General features: G+C 35.7%; 1 protein-coding gene across 2 annotated transcripts in view; it reads left to right on the plus strand.

The window, feature by feature from the left end:
• Window positions 1-16,064, plus strand: part of LOC107031246 (piezo-type mechanosensitive ion channel homolog) — a 30,655-nt gene extending 14,591 nt beyond the window's left edge. Inside the window, exons 9-22 of one of the 2 annotated variants that reach the window (XM_015232546.2) lie at window positions 641-856; window positions 946-1,123; window positions 2,980-3,108; window positions 3,222-3,395; window positions 3,537-3,770; window positions 6,921-8,462; window positions 9,311-11,790; window positions 12,151-12,543; window positions 12,851-13,009; window positions 14,460-14,963; window positions 15,182-15,323; window positions 15,405-15,549; window positions 15,636-15,775; window positions 15,856-16,064. In XM_015232546.2, the coding sequence (XP_015088032.1) occupies window positions 641-856; window positions 946-1,123; window positions 2,980-3,108; window positions 3,222-3,395; window positions 3,537-3,770; window positions 6,921-8,462; window positions 9,311-11,790; window positions 12,151-12,543; window positions 12,851-13,009; window positions 14,460-14,963; window positions 15,182-15,323; window positions 15,405-15,549; window positions 15,636-15,771 (6,432 nt within the window). In that variant the 3' untranslated portion in view covers window positions 15,772-15,775; window positions 15,856-16,064. Of the gene's footprint in view, window positions 1-640; window positions 857-945; window positions 1,124-2,979; window positions 3,109-3,221; window positions 3,396-3,536; window positions 3,771-6,920; window positions 8,463-9,310; window positions 11,791-12,150; window positions 12,544-12,850; window positions 13,010-14,459; window positions 14,964-15,181; window positions 15,324-15,404; window positions 15,550-15,635 lie in introns of both variants that reach the window. The other variant, XM_015232544.2, reaches the window with a different exon arrangement.
• Window positions 16,065-18,951: the final 2,887 nt, after the last annotated feature.

Below are 18,951 nucleotides of genomic sequence, written 5' to 3' on the forward strand. Positions count from 1 at the left end.
AAGTCCCCCCCCCCCCAAACACACACACACCTTCTTTTTTTTTTTAGCTTTGGCGTTCTCACAACTTTGATGTATTACTTTTGGCCTTTCACATTCTCCACTCCTTTCAATTATACTTTTGTCAATTAACATACTGATGTTGTTGAGTACAGAATATGTATAATAATATTGATAATTCAATCCTTGCACCTTTTTTAAGAACCACGATGATCTGCAAAGATAATATATGATTGAAGGGGCACTAATTTGGAATTGAGAAAAACCAAAAGTAGTTCAAATAAAGTAGAATGTTAGGTTGCTGCTCTCTTTATCATCCTTCAATTTTCGCGTTTTTATCTTTGTATATTTTGTGAACCCCGTTGGTGAAAATCCTACCTCCGCACTGCTCATGAAGTATTGGTGATACAAGAAGTATTGTCATTGAAAACCTTAATTGTATTCTTTTGGGGTCCCAGTGAGGAAGGAAATGATTATTTTCTAACCTTTCTTTGTTATGACATACTTTTCACTTTTTCAAATTTTGATATGTATCATGTAATCTTCTCATTATGTATCAAATATAGCCACTGTATTGAATCCCCATGACAAGTATTTTTTACCATACTTGTTTATATGAAATACTTTTGTTACGATGTGACAGGTCTCCTTGTTTGCCCTTTCTTTCTGGAGCTTCCATTTTGCAAGTGTATGTGCGTTCGGACTGCTAGCATATGTTGGCTACATTTTGTATGCTTTTCCGTCCTTGTTTCGTCTTCATCGACTGAATGGGTTGCTTCTAGTCTTCATTCTTTTGTGGGCAGTCAGCACATATATATTCAATGTGGCCTTTGTTTTCCTCAACTGGAAGCTTGGGAAGGTATCCTTCTACTTTGCTGTTAGATTCTGCTCATGTTTTATCAGTTAATTCTTGCAAGTTAACAAAGTCATTGGATTCTGAACTTTTAGGACATGGAGATCTGGGAGATGGTTGGATTATGGCGTTATCCTATTCCTGGCTTCTTCTTGCTTGCACAGTTTTTCCTCGGAATCCTTGTTGCAGTTGGGAATCTCGTAAATAACTCTGTTTTTCTGTGCTTGTCAGATGAAGAGAACCAATCATCGAATGACAGCTTCAGTGAGGAAGGTACCAATGGCTACTTTAATCTCAATCAGATATTACAAAAATGTCATCATAGTTACTCAGTCATGCATCAATACTCTACTCTAAACTGGTTGAGTTAGCTAAGGCTACCTTAGTATTTTTACAGTAACTTGTCATTGTTGTGTATATGAGCTGCGGAATAGCTGGGCTTCCTTAATACAAAATAATTGAACTATTGACTGTCCAGATAAAATATATCTTGATATTCATATACATGCTGTATTGATTGAAAAGAGAGAATGTGACAGTGCCAAATTGTGGATAACGGTTCAGCCTCCATGTACAATTAATTGAGGATGACTCCATTTGCTGGGTTGACTCACCTGTCATTTTTGGCCCTAGTTTTGTGATGTTGAAATGACTTGCTTATACAGCTTAGAAAAAAGTGGCTTGAACTTTTGTACTGCTAGGAGCAGTGTTTTAAAAAACGCTTTCTTGTGTGAGCCCCGGGCGAGTCTCGGGGGATGTACCAAAAACGCTTTGGGGTGCAAATTGAAGACGTAGATACATAAGACTCCTACAATTTGGGGCGTAAGCTCCAAGCATAAAAACATAAGACCTGGACGTAAAAGCGTACACGTTGGGCGTTATTATTATCTATTTTTTTTTGGTTTTTGAACCTTTGCTTAAATTATATTTTTTATTATTGGTTAATGATATTTCTTGAATAGTAATTGCAGCAATTCTTTTCTTCATTATTGCTTATTAATACCTTTCTCAAATAAAAATCATAATATTTTTTTCTATAATATTATTGGTTATTTATTAAAATTTATTTGTAAAGTAATTGAACATTTGACTTTTGCTTATTTTCTTAGCATTAAAATTATAAAATTGAATATACATGAGACTACGCCCTGTAGATCCATAAGACTTACACCTCATGTCTCGGGGCTTATGTCTCGCCCCGTACTGCATAAAATGTCTCGTCTCACGCCTCCGCCTTTTGAAGCACGGGCTAGGAGTATGACAGTTCTAAAAATATTGATATGCATATGAATAAGTGTGGGTGTATATGTATTCTTCAGTCTTCATACTTGCAAATGTTGGCAGAATTGCTAAAGTAGAGTTTTAACTGGTTTTGGGTGCTATGGGATTAATGGGGGTAATAAATCAAACTTCATTTTTATCTCACTAGTTCTGTGTGTCCAAATTGGATGTAACACACCGACCATGCAGGGCTATAGTGTCTTTTGTTTGGCTACAAGCAAACTATTCTGTTGCTTCAACGAAGTGTACTACTATCATTGTTGGACTAAGAAATTTGTCGATTCACTGTCTGAATAGGTGAATCATGGTCACTTGTTTGCTTCTGTTACTTCAGTGAACATTGAATGCAAATGAGCTTCATTGTTTTCTGTACATTAATCAGCTGGAAGAGTCATATCAACTGAGTATTTGAGTGGGCCATGTATCTGGCTATTTTGGATACTTTTGGTTAGCTACACGTTTAATTTGACGTTTAAAACCTTCTGTAATGTCATTCAGTTCGGTTAGGCCAACTACTTTAGTAGAGAAGCATCTAAATTATTTTTATTCCTACTCTTACCCTTTCTGTCAATGTTCCAATTCCCGGAATACTGATCTCTTCATTTAAAAGATGTAAAAGTTGTTTGGAGCCTATCATTGCAGCATGTCAAGTCTTCATAATTAATTTGCTTGCCTTCCCTTAATTTAATTGTGATTGAGAATTCTTTTGATTCATAAAGTGGGTGCAAGATGATTTATAAGATTATTTCTGTTCTATGCCTCTTAATTTTTGTGGCTTCCACTTAGGTTTTTCAGTTTTTCCCTAGCACTTCAATTGCATCACTGTGTTTTATCTTCTGCAATTGCAGTGAAAGAAGAGACTGAAGTATTGATTGTGGCAACAGTTGCCTGGGGATTACGAAAATGTTCTCGGGCTATTATGCTAGTTCTGATATTCATTATTGCAACAAAACCTGGATTCATCCATGCTGTTTATAGTAAGTAGTATTGATTGTTGGTGTACTGGATCCAAAAAGATGTAGTTTGAAGAAGATGCTAATGTAGAGCATGATCTGGTGCATGGTGTTAACTTATTGTTTTATTGTTTCAGTGTTATTCTTTTTTGTTTATCTTCTGAGCCATGACATCAATGAAAAGATGCGCCAGTCTCTAATCCTTCTATGCGAGGCTCATTTTGCTGTCCTGTATATTCTTCACCTTAATCTAATCTCTCAAACACTGGAGCATAAAAGCTCATGGAGTATGGCGGTCCTGTCTCAGTTAGGTATGTTTTCTTTTGATTTGTTATCTTGATTTCATCTACAGGATGAATAAATAGTTCATTTCTCTCTGCTCTCGCACATTTTCTTTCTCTACTGCATTTGTTTTTCTTCTTGGTTTGATGCATCCTTCCGAACTCCTGCAGGTCTACTCCAAAGCGATAGCTATTACGATTTCCTCGAGATAGCAGTGCTTGCATGCTTCTGTGCAGTTCATAACCATGGCTTTGATACATTATTCTCGTTTTCAGCCATTGTGCAGCATACACCTTGTCCTCCTGTGGGATTTAGCATTTTGAAAGCTGGGTTAAACAAATCAGTCCTGTTGTCAGTTTATGCCTCTTCCACCAATAGAGACCACAATCCTGATCATTCACATGGTATGGATTTTCTCTTGGCTAATTTGTGGTTGTTGTATGTTTCTAATGGGAAAAGAAGCAATTAAAGTCATCAGTAATTGTATATTTGCTTGTAATATAGTAGTAGCTAAAAATATTTTAGAAAGAGTGATTGTCACCTAATAACATTTAAGAGGGGTAACCATAGTGAAACAAATTTTATCCTTATTAGAGGATGGGGTACAACTTTATGTAAGGACAGAAATTACCAGGAGAAGCCTTTCTGTACAACATAAGTTGTTGATGTAAAGCGTAAGGGTAGAGCAAAAAAGGAGGAAACTTTTGGGTATTAAAGGACGCTAACCAACTAGCATTTCAAGAAAAACTTCGGGGGGAGGAGTATGAGACTGTTAGGTATGCGTTGGAAGTCATTAATTATATTTTTAGTTGTTTTATTTATTATTCTAGAATAGGGTGTGTTTCATAGTTTTATAAGGATTAGATTAAGTTATAGTTATTAGTTTGGAATGGGATTTAGGTCTTCTACTTTCATAAGAATCAGATTTCCTATTGATGTAATAAGACTCCTATTTAAAGGGGTTGATGAATAAATTGGTAAGTCATAATTCAATAAAAATCAAGAGATCAGAGTTCTCTTCTAATGAATTATAAGGTTTCAGCCTCCCTTTAACGAGCTGATTTATATATCGCCCTAAAGATTCATAATAGAGACCTAGAGGGGGATGCAGTTATTTTGTGGAAGGAATGTTAGGTTGGATAAGAAGAGTAGCAAGTGAAATATGAGGTATGTCTAAAGGTGTAGGACCTTGACCACAATAATCCTGATCGGTGGAATGTGGAGGTGCATAGAGTTATTAGAGCTAAAAGGAAGTGTCATAGGTAGTTACCAAAAGTAGAGGTTGAAGAAGTCTTTGAAGAGTACAATAGTGCTAAGTGGGAAGCTAAGAAAGTTATCAATAAAGCTCGAGGAGAAGTCATAGATGGCTTGTAGCAAAATCTAGGGACAATAGAAGGGGATAAATATATTTAATATATCAAAACAGAGAGAGAAGTGAGGACTTCTCTTTTAAACTAAAACTTTTAGTTATCAAATTGACAAATATGTACAAACTAGCTTATTGGACTATGGAGCTAGATCTTACAAGAAATGAACACTGAAAACCTTAAGGCTGTTAAAATCTAGAGGAGTAAGGACTTAAACCAGGTAAAGTGTCTTAAAGACAATTCCCAATAAGTATTGACATGCTATAATAAATCAAGGAGAGACTTAGAGGTAATTTTGATCAATTGTTCTAGTCATAATGGCATTCTAGATCTCCAAACATATGTGCATGATAGAGAGTTAAGCCGCACTCATAGGTTAGGCTGGCAGAGGTATATGATGCCATGAAAAGTATGAGGGTTAGAAAACATGCAGTCTAGATGGTATACAGTAGAGGTTTGGAAATGTCTTGAGAGATTGGAGTAGGATGACTTGCCAAATTTTTTAATGTTATACTGAGAAGTGGTAGGATACCTGACAAGTGGAGAAAGAGTACCCTGATTCCAATTATAAAAACCAAAGGAGACACCCAAAGTTGTGCTATCTATTATGGAGAACTAATGAGTTATACGATGAAGCTCTAAGAAAGAGTGTTAAAGTGTAGACTTAGGGATACTACAAGTCCGACAGATAAGCTGTTTAGATTTATGCTGGTAGATTTTCAATATAGGCTGTATTTTTTTGCAAAGGAAATTCATGGAAGTTTCTACGAAAGGAAAAAAGATCTACACATGGTGTTTATTGACCTAGACAAAACATATGATAGACTGATGAAAAATCCTTTGGTGGTGTTGGAATAGAAATATTCATATTGAATATATGAACGTCATAAAGGAGATGTATGAAAGAATCAGCAATAGCGTTAGAATAATAATAGGAGATTCAAAGGAATTCTCCATAAATGTTGGTTTACACCAAAGATTGACATTGAGCTCATAATCTTTACATTGTTATGGATGAGCAACCCAACATAATGCAAGATGAGGTCTCATGATGTATGCTGTTTGTTCATTCTATTGTGCTAATTTGACAAACCAGCGTGAGTGTTGAAGACAAGCTTGAACTATGGAGAAACACTCTAGGAAATACGAGTTCTAGGATAATTAGTAAGACCGGATATATGCATCACAAGTTTAGTCAAAAGTGAGATTAGATGGCATTGCCGAGCCTAAGTGCGAACAATTCACATATCTAGACTTGCTGTTCTAAGAGAATGAAATGATAGATGAAAATATTACACATAAAATCATAATCGGATGGATTGAAGGATGTCTATCAAAGAGAAAGGTAAGTCAGTGTCATATGAGAGTGAATGTTGGGCTGCTTATAAATCCTAAAACATATCCACTAGATAAGTGTCACAGATATGTGCATGCTAAGATGGATGTGCGATCTTATAATACTAGACAAGAATAGAAATGACCATATTCATGCGAAGTTCAAGTAGAATATATCGAGGATAAAATGAAAGAAGGTTGCTTGAGATGGTTTGGTCATGTCTGCTAAATGCACTGGTCCGTAGATGTAAACCATGGTAAGTGAAGATGCACTAGGTTGACCTAAAATACTTTGGAAGAAAGTTGTCTCGAGGACCTACAATCTCTTGGATCCTGCGACTTAGCAAAATATAGGGCACAAAATAAGAAAAAGATCTATACAGACAATAATTGTTAGTTCAGATTGTGTTTTAGTCATGTACATACTTTTATATTTCATCCTCTATTTTTATTATTCTCATTTTCAATAATATTGGACCAAGATGAGTTTAAAGGTTCACTGTTACCACTTACCATTCCAAAAAGATGAGTTTAAAAGGAGTAACATGGCCTGTGAGGTTACATATAGCAGACCCCGACTTGTTTGAGACTTGGGCTTAGTAGTAGTAGTTACTAAAATTCGATCTAGATGTGCTTTCTCAGGTGTAACCTTCTTACAAGACTGACATTCAGTATGTGGATGTCTTTAGCAGACGAATCGATTGATTATATTTTGTAACTTAATGGTTACTTATAAAGTTTTCTTTGTTAATGTTGGGATATTGTCCTCATACGTATTGTAATGTATTAAAATTGTCGCTTTAATTACTCCTGTTTTACCATCTTATCCTAATGGTGTTGATTTCCTTGCAGAAAAGAGGATAGCTTCATATCTCAGTGCCATAGGGCAGAGATTTTTGTCTGTATATAGATCATTTGGAACCTATATAGCTTTTGTGACCATTCTTATCACGGTATATCTGGTGACACCCAACTACGTGTCTTTCGGGTACATCTTCCTTCTTCTGTTCTGGATCATTGGAAGACAACTAGTTGAGAAGACCAAGAGGCGCCTGTGGTATCCACTAAAGCTCTATGCAATTTCAGTGTTTGTTCTCATCTATAGTTTGAGCATTTTCCCCACTCTCGAGGCCTGGATGTCCAAAAGCCTTGATATTAAGGTATACCTTGGCTATAACCACGGAGCATCACTATTTGAAAATGTATGGCAGTCTCTTGCAATCGTAATTGTGATGCAAATGTATAGCTATGAGAGGCGACAAAGCAAATTCATCCATTCAGAAGATCCTGGTCCATCACAGTTTGGGATATTCGGATTCATCAGACGGTTTCTCATTTGGCACAGTCAAAAAATTTTGTTCATAGCTCTGTTTTATGCATCATTATCTCCAATAAGTGCATTTGGGCTTTTCTATCTTCTGGGTCTTGTCCTTTGTTCAACCCTGCCAAAAGCTTCCCGAATACCGTCCAAGTTGTTCTTGATTTACACTGGATTTATAGTGGCCACAGAATATATGTTTCAGATGTGGGGTAAACAGGCTGGGATGTTTCCTGGACAAAAGCATTATGCTTTATCTGTTATCTTGGGCCTCGAGGTGTATAGACCAAGCTTTTGGGGTCTTGAAGCAGGTTTGAGGGCTAAAGTGCTTGTTGTTGCCGCATGTACACTTCAGTATAATGTTTTCCATTGGTTGGAAAAGATGCCAGCTTCTCTTTTGAATGACAATAGATCGGAGGAACCTTGTCCACTGTTCGTCTCAGAAGAAGATGTAACGCCTTTAGTTCCTGATGGGGAAAACAAGCCAGTAGCAGACTCCAATGAATTTTCTACACAAGGGATGCGAACATCAAGCAAGTCATGCCCGTATTTCGACCAGAGTCTCTATCAATCATCTGATGGTGTGTCCTCTAGCAGAGGAGTCTCCGAGTATAGAAGTAGAAGTAAATATTCTTTTGGTTCTATCTGGGGAAGCAGAAAGGAGAGTCATAAGTGGAATAAGAAACTTGTTGTATCACTGAGAAAAGAAAGACTTGTAATGCAGAAGACTACCTTGAAAATTTATTTGAAATTCTGGGTGGAGAATATGTTCAACCTCTTTGGGCTTGAGATCAATATGCTCGCATTGCTTCTCACCAGCTTTGCTTTACTTAATGCCGTCTCCTTGATCTACATTGCCTTACTAGCTTCTTGCGTTCTTCTGGAACGGCGAATCATTCGTAAAGTTTGGCCGATTTTTGTATTATTGTTCACTTTGATTCTTTTGCTTGAATACTTTGCCATGTGGAAGAGCTTGATGCCTTTAAGTCAGCACCGATCAAATCAGACGGTACATTGTCATGATTGCTGGAGCAGCTCGGATGCATACTTTGATTATTGTAAAAAGTGTTGGCTTGGTACGTCTCTTCAGTAATATTAGCATTATGGTTTGTTACCCCACATTTGATTTTTTTCACCTCCATGGATTTCCCTATTTTCGATGTTCCTGTTTCTTTTTTTAAATTAGGTAAATTTTATCAGTCTTGGAACAAAGCCTGTATACAAGCGGTATACCAAAAAGAAGCGATCCTACTAAAATAGTATGATCCTTTACAAAAGACATCCTATAATCTTCTATATAAATAGGAGCTCATGCGTGCAACGAAAACAAAAAAACTAGGAAAGTTAACATTCCTTTTTCTTTTCCATCTGCCTTCAAAGTAGTGCAATTCTATCTGTCCCTTTTTTATCCTGTTATGGTATCCATTTATGTATGCAGAAGCATTAACTTATTCGTTTCCAGAACCCATACCTTTATGGATTTGAATTCACTAACTAGGAGAAAATCAGAAAATCTAAGTCATCTTCCACTTTACAAATATGTAATTTCTGAAGTAGACATTTTCACCGACACAAAATATTGAGATGAATAAATGTAAGAGGGTCTAATGGAAACAATCTCTTCTTCTCCACGAGGTAGGGTTATGGTCTATGTTCTCCCTACCACTTACTACATTCTACCCTTCCCATTCCCCACTTGTGGGATTACACTTGGTATGTTGTTATTGTTGAACAAATAATTGCTAAAAGAACAATGGATTGATACCTTTTCTTTTTGCTCTTAAATTTTGGAGCAGCTTCTTTTGCGAATTGTTTTGATTATCTGACTCGAGATTTGACACTGTAACTTGTAATGTGAATATTTTGACAGATTTTTCTTTTGTTATATATGATCTGAGCTGTTTTTGGTTTTTCCTTCTGACAGGGTTTACTGTTGATGACCCTCGAATGCTGATCAGTTATTATGTGGTCTTCATGCTTGCTTGTTTCAAGCTCCGTGCTGATCGGGCCTCCAGTTTATCAGGGTCATTTACATATCGTCAGATGGTCTCACAGCGCAAGAATTCTTTTGTGTGGCGAGATCTTTCATTTGAAACCAAAAGCATGTGGACCTTTCTTGACTACTTGAGGCTTTACTGTTATTGTCATCTTCTAGACCTTGTGCTTGCTTTGATACTGATAACGGGTACCCTTGAGTATGATGTTCTACATCTTGGATATCTTGGCTTTGCTCTGATCTTCTTCCGGACGAGGCTTACGATTTTGAAAAAGAAAAATGAGATATTCAAGTATCTTCGCATATACAATTTTACTGTCATAGTTCTCTCTCTGGCCTATCAGTCTCCATTTATTGGTGATTTTAATGCGGGAAAATGTGAAACTGTAGATTACATTTACGAAGTGATTGGATTTTATAAATATGATTATGGCTTTCGCATTACCTCAAGATCAGCTTTGGTTGAGATCATAATCTTTGTGCTTGTCTCACTGCAATCGTACATGTTCTCTTCCCCAGAATTCGAATATGTATTCCGTTATCTTGAGGCGGAACAAATTGGTGCTGTTGTACGAGAGCAAGAGAAGAAAGCTGCCTGGAAAACTGCACAGTTACAGTACATTCGTGAGTCTGAGGAGAAGAAGCGCCAGCGAAATTTGCAAGTGGAGAAGATGAAGTCGGAGATGCTCAACTTACAAATACAGCTTCACAGTACAGATGCAATTTCTGCTGCCACTCGTGGTGAGACTACTCCTCCTAGTGAGAGTTTAAGGAGGCGGAGGAATTTTTCAGCTCCGAATTTAGAGGAAAGAAAACCAGATAAACTGGAGATGAATGTTAATTCAGACTCTTTTTTTACTCATGATTTCCCTGAATCGCCAAATAGTACCAGGGAAGAAAGCCCATTGGCAGCAGAACTTATGAAGCACCCAATTGAAACTTCTTTGTGTGAAATAAGTGAAGTTGAAGAAGATGCAGGTGATAATGCTTTAAACCTGGACAAAAACAACAAAAGAAAAGGACAATCTAAGGATAATCCGTTAGTTTCTGCGGTACAGTTGTTTGGTGATGGTGTTTCTCAAGTACAATCCATTGGGAATCAGGCTGTAAACAATATTGTGAGCTTTCTAAACATTCCACCAGATGACTCTGATTCTAATGAGACTTCAACTGCTGGAGATGGAATATCTTATGAGAGAGAGGGTGAGAATACTCTGTACACTCATCTGGACCGTTCTACTTCTTTGCAATCTGATAGGAGTAGAACGTCTGAAGCAGCAAGTTTGCAAATTGGGAGAATATTCTACCACATCTGGTTCCAGATGCGTTCAAATAATGATGTTGTGTGCTATTGTGGCTTTCTTCTCGTCTTTCTTTGGAACTTTAGTTTGCTTTCTATGGTGTACCTGGCAGCTCTCTTTCTGTATGCGCTTTGTGTGAACACTGGGCCAAGTTACATTTTCTGGGTTATTATGCTAATCTACACAGAAATATACATTTTGATCCAGTATATTTATCAAATAATTATTCAGCACTGTGGTTTTAGCATTCAGTCCACTACTCTTCAAGAGCTGGGTTTTCCTACCAAAAGGATAACGTCATCTTTTGTCATTAGTTCACTGCCACTATTTCTGGTGTACTTGTTTACTCTCATACAGAGCACTATAACGGCAAAAGATGGTGAATGGTTTTCTCTAGGATACAGTACTTGGAAAAGTAGACTTTTGGACCCAAAGGAGGACATAGTGGCATCTGGGTGGATTGAGAAGGCGAAGAAGCTCTTCCTTCCATTCAAAAATATGGTGAAAATGGTGATCAGAGGCTGTTGTAGGTATTGGAAATCAATAACTCAGGAGGCAGAATCTCCACCATACTTTGTCCAGTTGTCCATGGATGTTCACACGTGGCCAGAGGATGGAATCCAACCAGAGAGGATTGAATCTGGAATAAATGAAATTCTAAGGCTTATGCACGATGGTAGATGCAAAAATCGAAAACCTAGCAGTTGTTCTTGTTCTAGTAGGGTCCAAATCCAAAGCATCGAAAAGAGTAGTGAAAATCCAAAAATTGCATTGGCTGTTTTTGAGGTGGTTTATGCCTGCCCATTGACAGAATGTCCACCTGAACAGTTCAAATCACTCACTCCAGCTGCTGACATAGCAAACGAGATCCGTGGAGCACAAACCAAAGGTGTTGTTGAAGAAGTTGGATTTCCATACCCTATACTCTCGATCATAGGCGGGGGTAGAAGGGAAGTTGATCTTTATGCTTATATATTTGGTGCTGATCTGAGTGTGTTCTTCTTGGTTGCTATTTTCTACCAATCTGTTAAAAAAAACAAAAGCGAGTTCTTGGATGTTTCCCAACTTGAGGATCAGTTTCCCAAGGACTATGTATTTATATTGATGGTAAGCATGTTTTACTTTTGTCTATTTCATGCTTTCAGAATTTTCTTTATCAAAGATATTGATCATTGTTGTGGGGTAAACCAGACATGAACAACCTTGTTTTGACTCTACTGGTCAAATCTCCAGTACTTACCAACTAGAATGTAGATCACCTATCCTCTATTTTTCTTGCATATTGACATGCTTACATTTTATTCATACGTCCGCGGAATTGCAATTTATAAGAATATGCCTAGTGATTCTTCTCTCCGTTTCAATTTGTAAGATACTGTGTAGAAAGCTCCTATAACCCGGCTGAAATAATAATACCTGCAGTATGATAATATGTCGCCTCTGACTTTCTTCCACGATCTTCTGCAGGCAATATTCTTTTTGATTGTGCTTGACCGCATCATATACCTCTGTTCATTTGCCACAGGAAAAGTGATCTATTACATTTCAAATCTTGTTCTTTTTACATATGTTGTCACGGAGTATGCTTGGAATATAGATGCACAGCAAAGTGCTGCTGGATTAGCCCTCCGTGCAATATATCTGACAAAAGCAGTATCTCTGGCACTGCAAGCCATACAAATCCGCTATGGTGTTCCTCACAAGAGCACATTGTATCGCCAATTCCTCACCAGCAAAGTTGCTCAAATCAATTATCTAGGTTACCGGCTATATCGAGCTCTTCCTTTCCTGTATGAATTACGGTGTGTACTGGACTGGTCTTGCACTAAAACTTCATTGACAATGTATGACTGGCTGAAGGTGAGATTCTAAATCACCAAATCTCCCATTCCCCCAAAAACGTGCGCGCACACACACACAAAAAAAGGATATTAAAAAAGGCTGGAGAGGATTTGCAAGTCTGGTTTACAACAAGGCCTAATTGCATAACTATCTATCTTGACTTGGTTTGGAAATGTCCAATAGCACCAAGGAGGAAATATTTTTAAAAGAAGTCCCTTTCCCTAATTTGGTTCTTAAGTCAGAAGGGTGAGCGTATCTGTCTTATTTTTAAAACGAGAAGGTAAGAATTTTCTTCCTGAGACTGATGTTTTGATACTTTTTCTAGTTGGAAGACATAAATGCAAGCTTGTACCTTGTCAAATGTGATGCTGTTCTGAACAGAGCTACACACAAACCAGGGGAGAAGCAGACTAAGATGACCAAATTCTGCAATGGAATATGCTTGTTCTTTATATTGATCTGTGTAATCTGGGCTCCCATGCTGGTAAGTGGTTTGTAGCCGATCCTCAGATCTATGTGCTATTTAATTTGCAACCCAAGATTTTCATTCAGATAAAAAGATTAAGTATACAGCAGTAATTTTCGTTCAGATAAACGGTAACATATTTTAAAGCACATTATGATGTCTTTATCTAATCATGTTGTTGAACCACTGAAATGGATAATAAAAAATGGAAATAATCGATTCCGCATCAGTGCTTACATGACTGGCCAGTCTGAGAGTATCAATTATATCTACTAATCCCATTAATATTACCGAACAACTAGTAGAATTTGTCTTACTCAAAGGGATAGAATTTTCATCACATTTTTTCATTCTTTTCTCCTTCAAGCTTACATTGGAGAAGTCCTGCATATGTTTCACGTCCATCCAATGCAACAAAGAGTTTGTCTTTGCATTGGAAATTCCTTTCTACTTTACTTCTGATTCTCTTTTAAGTCTTGAAAATCAGGAGATTTTACTAATATTGTATGGTATAGTCGGACTGATTTTATCATAATAATTAGGAATCTGAATTTTCAGGGGACTTCTCTTTTATTATATTAACATTTCAATAGGACTTTTCTCTCTTCTTTTCTCACTCTCTTTTTTCACATGGTAGCAGAGCTTCTAAATCTTGGTAAAGACTTATGTAGCTTCCGCTTATTGTGGCAGTCACTGGTGCTTGTTATCAGGGCAGGTTGCCTATACCACACCCTTGGGGTGCGGTCCTTCCATGGACCCTGCCTGAAAGTGGAATGCTTCGTGCACCGAGCTGCTCTTTTACCATCTGCACCTCGGAGGCATTATATCTCTACTCTCTATCATTCTGGGGGCATTACACCTCTTTCAAATGTCCATCTCAGGACTGCCTCTTCTGGCTGTTCCTCTGAACACTTCTCCAGCAATTTTTCTGTCACCATGGCATTTTCTGTTTGCTCCTCTTTCTTCCTTTTCCAGGTTTTCTGTTCACCTTCACCGCCACTTAAGCTACACTGATGATACCCTGGAGGCAAACTTTTCTCTTTCTAGTGTTGGCTAGATATATAAGTTTGACTTTAACTGATGGTGGATCACCTTTTGTTTTGAAAGGTCCACAATCTTGTGTGTTGGTTTTTAGTCTTACAGTTCCTTTCTGCTGTGCCAGTTTGTCTGTTACATGACTTAGTATTCGTAAGAGACTGAAATCTAAATGTAAATGATAAAGTATTGTTTTGTGTTACCATTTATATCTGCATTTACATAGATATAAAGAAAGGAAGACAAATGGGTAAGAACGATATTCAAATGATGACATTTATTAGCAGTGTGACCATATGTCTATGAGATCTGAAAATTATTGTCAGGCATCCCAGCTTGTTCAAATTTTCCTTTCTATAACTTCGAATAGTTTCTTGGAAGTACGTGTTATGATCTTATAAATTCAGAATATTGAAGCTGTTCTTCGGTGCAGATGTACAGCAGCGGTAATCCAACTAACATAGCAAATCCTGTAAATGATGTGAGGGTTCAACTTGATATCAAAGAAAAAAGTGGAGGAAGGTTAACCCTCTATCAGACTACTCTTTGTGAAATGATTCCATTTAATCAGCTCCAAGTAGATTTGAATCTTGACCCCAATGGCTATCTTTATGCATACAATATAAATGATATCCAACTTATCTGCTGTCAACCTGATGCAAATACTATGTGGCTGGTTCCGGATGTGGTTCAGAGAAGATTCATTCTGTCTCTGAAAGATATGGAAGTTAAATTTTCTTGGGTTCTTACAAGGGACAGGCCTAAGGACAAGGAGGTTGTGAAATACGAAAGAACTCTTGACCCTGTGGATTGTCCAAAGCCTTGGGAAGTTAAGGAAGTTTTGAATGGTTCCACCAATAGCTTCCGTGCATATAATATATATCCTAGATATATTCGCGTGACTGGTTCTGGGGAAGTTAGGACTATTGAAGAGGAGGTAAGATGGTCTTATTAAATTGAATGTTTCTATGTTATTTGGATTTTCATGTCACGAGAAGGTAGATAAATTTTAACAATTTTTTAACATTTAACTTTGATTGATATAGTAGTAAGCAAGCTGTTGGCGGCTAAAACTACTATCAGATTAATTTTTGCATTTCATATTCTTGTTTGTAGCCAGCTAAAGATATTTGTCCCAATAACTGATTTTTATAGGCAAATGGTGTTAGCGCGGACATCATTTTAAATCGGGGAGTCTCTGAGTGGTGGTCCTTCCATGATATCAACTCACTGGATATAAAAGGCTGCGGAGGGTTGAGAGGGCCTATGGCCATAATTGTATCAGAGGAAACACCGCGTAAGTAGTTTATAATTTTTCACATTGAATGAGAAATCAAGTGTATTATGTTGATCACTTACAATTTTTATGCAATTTTAGAGGGCTTGCTAGGTGATACTCTCAGCAAATTCAGTATATGGGGTCTCTACATCACATTTGTTTTAGCAGTTGGTCGCTTCATCAGACTGCAGTGCTCTGACTTACGGATGAGAATCCCATATGAAAATCTTCCTTCATGTGATAGGTAATACTAAGTCGCAGTCTGATTTTTAATATCTCTGTAAATAAAATCGTACACTTCTAAAAATGTACGATTTTTGTTCCACACAGATTGATTGCCATCTGTGAGGATATATATGCTGCAAGAGCAGAGGGTGAGCTCGTGGTGGAGGAAATCCTATACTGGACATTAGTGAAGATATACAGGTCCCCGCACATGTTGCTCGAGTATACTAAGTCTGATTAGCCTAGTAAGAAAAGTTTACTCTCAACTGCAACTGATGTTTGTCCTAACGCATATGTAGAAGAGTGACTAACCAATACCCCATAGAATTCATCTTTATCCTTGCAGTGAACATGCCAAAACTTCCAAACGATCTTTTTTGTTTTAGCTTGAAGTGGAGCAGATGACAGAAACATTTGTAAATATAGGCAGAGTGCAAAATATAGCAACAGTTCTGTTTAAAACACACCTTATAGTTTTCTGGCAATGAGAAGGTTCTCAATTCTCATCCATCTAATTTGTGTTCATTTCCTTTATGAGTGATGTTTACTCATCTTACATCTTCTGGTATAATATACATAGTACTTTTTTATCTAAGGTCATATAATTCACGAAAAGTAAGACTGTGTTACGTCAAATTTGATCATATATATATATATATATATATATATATACATATATAGTGCTCGATATCTCACAATATTTAAGTTGAAGTTGACAGAAAAAGTATTTGAAGTTAATTATTGAATTGAAAGAACATAACATGAAAGTTGAAATTGTACTTGGATATGAACATACTAGAAAACAAATTACATGAAACTTGAATATTTGTGAGTGGATACCAATATTTCAATTTGATATGCACCTTCAATCAAGTATTTCAATTTCTTTTACTTCCATTTCAATTTTTTTAAGCTGATACAAAATTTAAGAAAGTAAAGACTTTTAAATATTATAATTTTAATTTAAAAATATGTCTAATATACCAATTTTGTAGCTCCTTACACGGTTAAACAAATTTATACTATTTAATTACTTATCATAGCTATAATTTGTTATAATTACCACTGACGACTAACATTATACATTATTACGCGGGCTGACTTCGACTTTGTATAATTAGTCACGTTTGTATATGTATAATTCGCCAGAATATATAAATACATATGTAAAATATATAATTATTTAACTTATGTACATACATAATTCACCTCTCTCCCTCTCTCTCGCTCACCTCTCTGCTCCCTTTCCCAGTCTCGCTCGTCTCTCTCCTTCCTTTCCCAATCTCGCTCGCTATATATATAAATGCATATGTATAATATGTACATATACAATTCACCTCTCTCCCACTCTCTACCCTCTCTCGCTTGCCTCTCTCCTTCCTCTCCCAATATCGCTCGCCTCTCTCTTCCCTCTCCCAATCTCGCTTGCCATATATACAAACACATATGTATAATATACAATTATCTAACCAATATACATATACAATTCACCTTTCTCCACTCTTTTCTCCCCTCTGTCTCCTCTTTCTTCTCTCTCCCAATCTCGCTCGCCTCTCTCCTTTATATGATATGTAGCTACAAATTGTAATTATCAAACTATAGTTATGAAGAATAATTAGATTATTTTAAAAGTTAAAACTTAAAAAATTACTACTAAATAATAAAACATTTTTTTCAATGTTTTAGATTTATACCTTTTGAGTCAATGAGACAGTCCACTAATTTCGAGGCAGGTAAAACTTGTAACAGCCAAGTAATCCCTCCCTCCGTCGATCATTAATTATTTATTATATTAAAAATAATTATTCTACAATATTTATTTATTTTAAAAAATTAAAAAATAATTTATATTTTTTTGTCTATTTTACTATTAATGTTAAATATTAATATTTAATATTTAATATATTTTTCAAAATATTAAATTAAATAAATATATACAAAAAGTACTATCATAAAATTACCTCTATCATTTATTGCTAGGTACGTCACAAATTAATAATAGTTAGACGCAGGATATATCTCAATTTGTGGAAAGCCTTCGATGGCTTCCTTATGAAAACATCAATTTTTAATGGAAGGAGAAAGAAAGAAAAGAAAGAATTATGCAGACTCAACAAATATAACTCAGTATTTATTTGAAAGAGTTTTAAAAATATTTTTAACAAAATATTATGTAATGTATGGATATGTACATATAATTTATTAATATTGTATAAAAACAATATATATTTGAATATAAATAATGTATAACTATATATGATAAATGAATATACACATAATATAATAAAATATACATTACAGACCAATTTATTTCCAATCTCAACCAATTCAGATATCTTTTAAACATATGACAAACTCCTCTCAGTCTTTTGAGTTTTTCTGGTTCATCCCCGTAGTAATTGAATGAATTGAGTTGTCAACATGAAAGCGTAAGAACTCAACGGGATTCTCAGCATCTCGTAAAAAAAGAGTATGTAATGTAGATTTTTCAGAAGGGTCTAAATAATATACTAGCTGCTCAAAACGATTCGTATTTGCGGTAAGAATTAGAAGAAAAAGGAGAATGAGGAAAACAACGAAGAAAATAAGGAAGAATTAGAAGGAAGGAATCATGGAAGAAAGATGGAATAGACGAAGAAGCCATTTATGTGAAAAAAAAATAATTAAGTTATTTTGAATAAAAATCTATATTTAGCTCAAGGGTTTACATCCAATTAATTTTACAAATATTTATTGATCCTAGTTAATCAAAAACTGAAAGAGGAATACAATTAAGTAATACGTGAAGGTAATATGAGACCAAATAAAATACATTTATTATGACGAACATAGACGGTACTAGTTATATCTTGTAGATGTCGATAGTAAGTTTATGAACTCTCTATTACTAGTTTTTCAGCACATGATTAAAAGTTCAGAAATATATGTTATATTATTTGAATAAAAAGTTTTGAACAAAATAATATTGCAGATTCTTTTATGAATGTTCAATGTGAATGACCACATATATATATGTCTCTTATTCACGAGAACCTATGAACATGATCAATGAAATATTTTAATAGTTAAATGTAATGATGTATATATTTTTTTAATTTGATGAGGTCAATCATATAATTAGTTATATCTTATTAACATTACCAAGTAGACAATATTTATTGTGCATTTTTCTTGTCATCTAACCAGATGTGCGTTGCAGTATTTCATCTTAAACTATTTAGATGTATCTTTTAGAACTATTTTTGTTTGTTGATTTTTATTTTTTAAGTCATAACATAATATATGTTGTTTGTGTTGCTGGGTCTTATATTTGACTTCCCCATTGATTATGTACATAAATCAAACATACTTATCTGGCTGTTCATAGCTAATCTCTGAAATCATATATATATATATATATATATATATATATATATATATA

This window comes from Solanum pennellii, chromosome 9 (genome assembly GCF_001406875.1).
Source record: "Solanum pennellii chromosome 9, SPENNV200".
NCBI classification, from domain to species: domain Eukaryota; kingdom Viridiplantae; phylum Streptophyta; class Magnoliopsida; order Solanales; family Solanaceae; genus Solanum; species Solanum pennellii.